The 500-nt window shown below is 70.6% G+C and overlaps 1 protein-coding gene across 1 annotated transcript in view; it reads left to right on the top strand.

Moving 5' to 3' along the window:
• Positions 1 to 441, top strand: part of TESK1 (testis-specific kinase 1) — an 8073-nt gene extending 7632 nt beyond the window's left edge. Inside the window, exon 11 of the mRNA XM_009330429.1 lies at positions 12 to 441. Within this exon, the coding sequence (XP_009328704.1) occupies positions 12 to 400 (389 nt within the window). The 3' untranslated portion in view covers positions 401 to 441. The remainder of the gene's footprint in view (positions 1 to 11) is intronic.
• The last annotated feature ends 59 nt before the right edge of the window (positions 442 to 500 follow it).

Consider the following 500-nt stretch of genomic DNA (forward strand, 5'->3'; position numbering starts at 1 on the left):
GGACCCGCGAGTCCCCAACGGGCTCCTCTTCAACAACAACCACGTGGTGGTCAGCAAACCCCTGGCTTGGGGCAGCGGGCTGGAGCACGGCTTCTCCGAGCTCAGCATCCCCTGCACGGTGGCGCTGGAGCGGACGGAGCGCACAGCCATGCTGCCCGGGCACGGCTCCAGTGCCGTGCTGGAGCAGGACGAGGTGCTGCCCTGCCCTGGCTGCTGCCTGGGCCCCTTCGTCTTCAGTTCCCCCTCTGTCTGCCACCGGCCGGCACCCAGCCCGCCTCGCTACCAGAACCTCAACTGTGAGGCCAAGAGCCTCCTCTGCCATGACCGGGGCCACCACCAGAAGGCCCCGGGGCCAGTACTAGCGGAGCCCAGCCTGAAGCTGCCGGAGGCGCAGTCCTAGTGCCGGGGACCCCTGGGGAGTGGGGCTGCATCCAGCTGCCCCTCGGACCCCCCCCGGCGGCCGCAGCACCGAGCAGGTGTGGAGGCCCAGCCTGTCCCTG

This window comes from Pygoscelis adeliae, unplaced genomic scaffold (genome assembly GCF_000699105.1).
Source record: "Pygoscelis adeliae isolate BGI_AS28 unplaced genomic scaffold, ASM69910v1 Scaffold628, whole genome shotgun sequence".
Lineage (NCBI taxonomy): Eukaryota > Metazoa > Chordata > Aves > Sphenisciformes > Spheniscidae > Pygoscelis > Pygoscelis adeliae.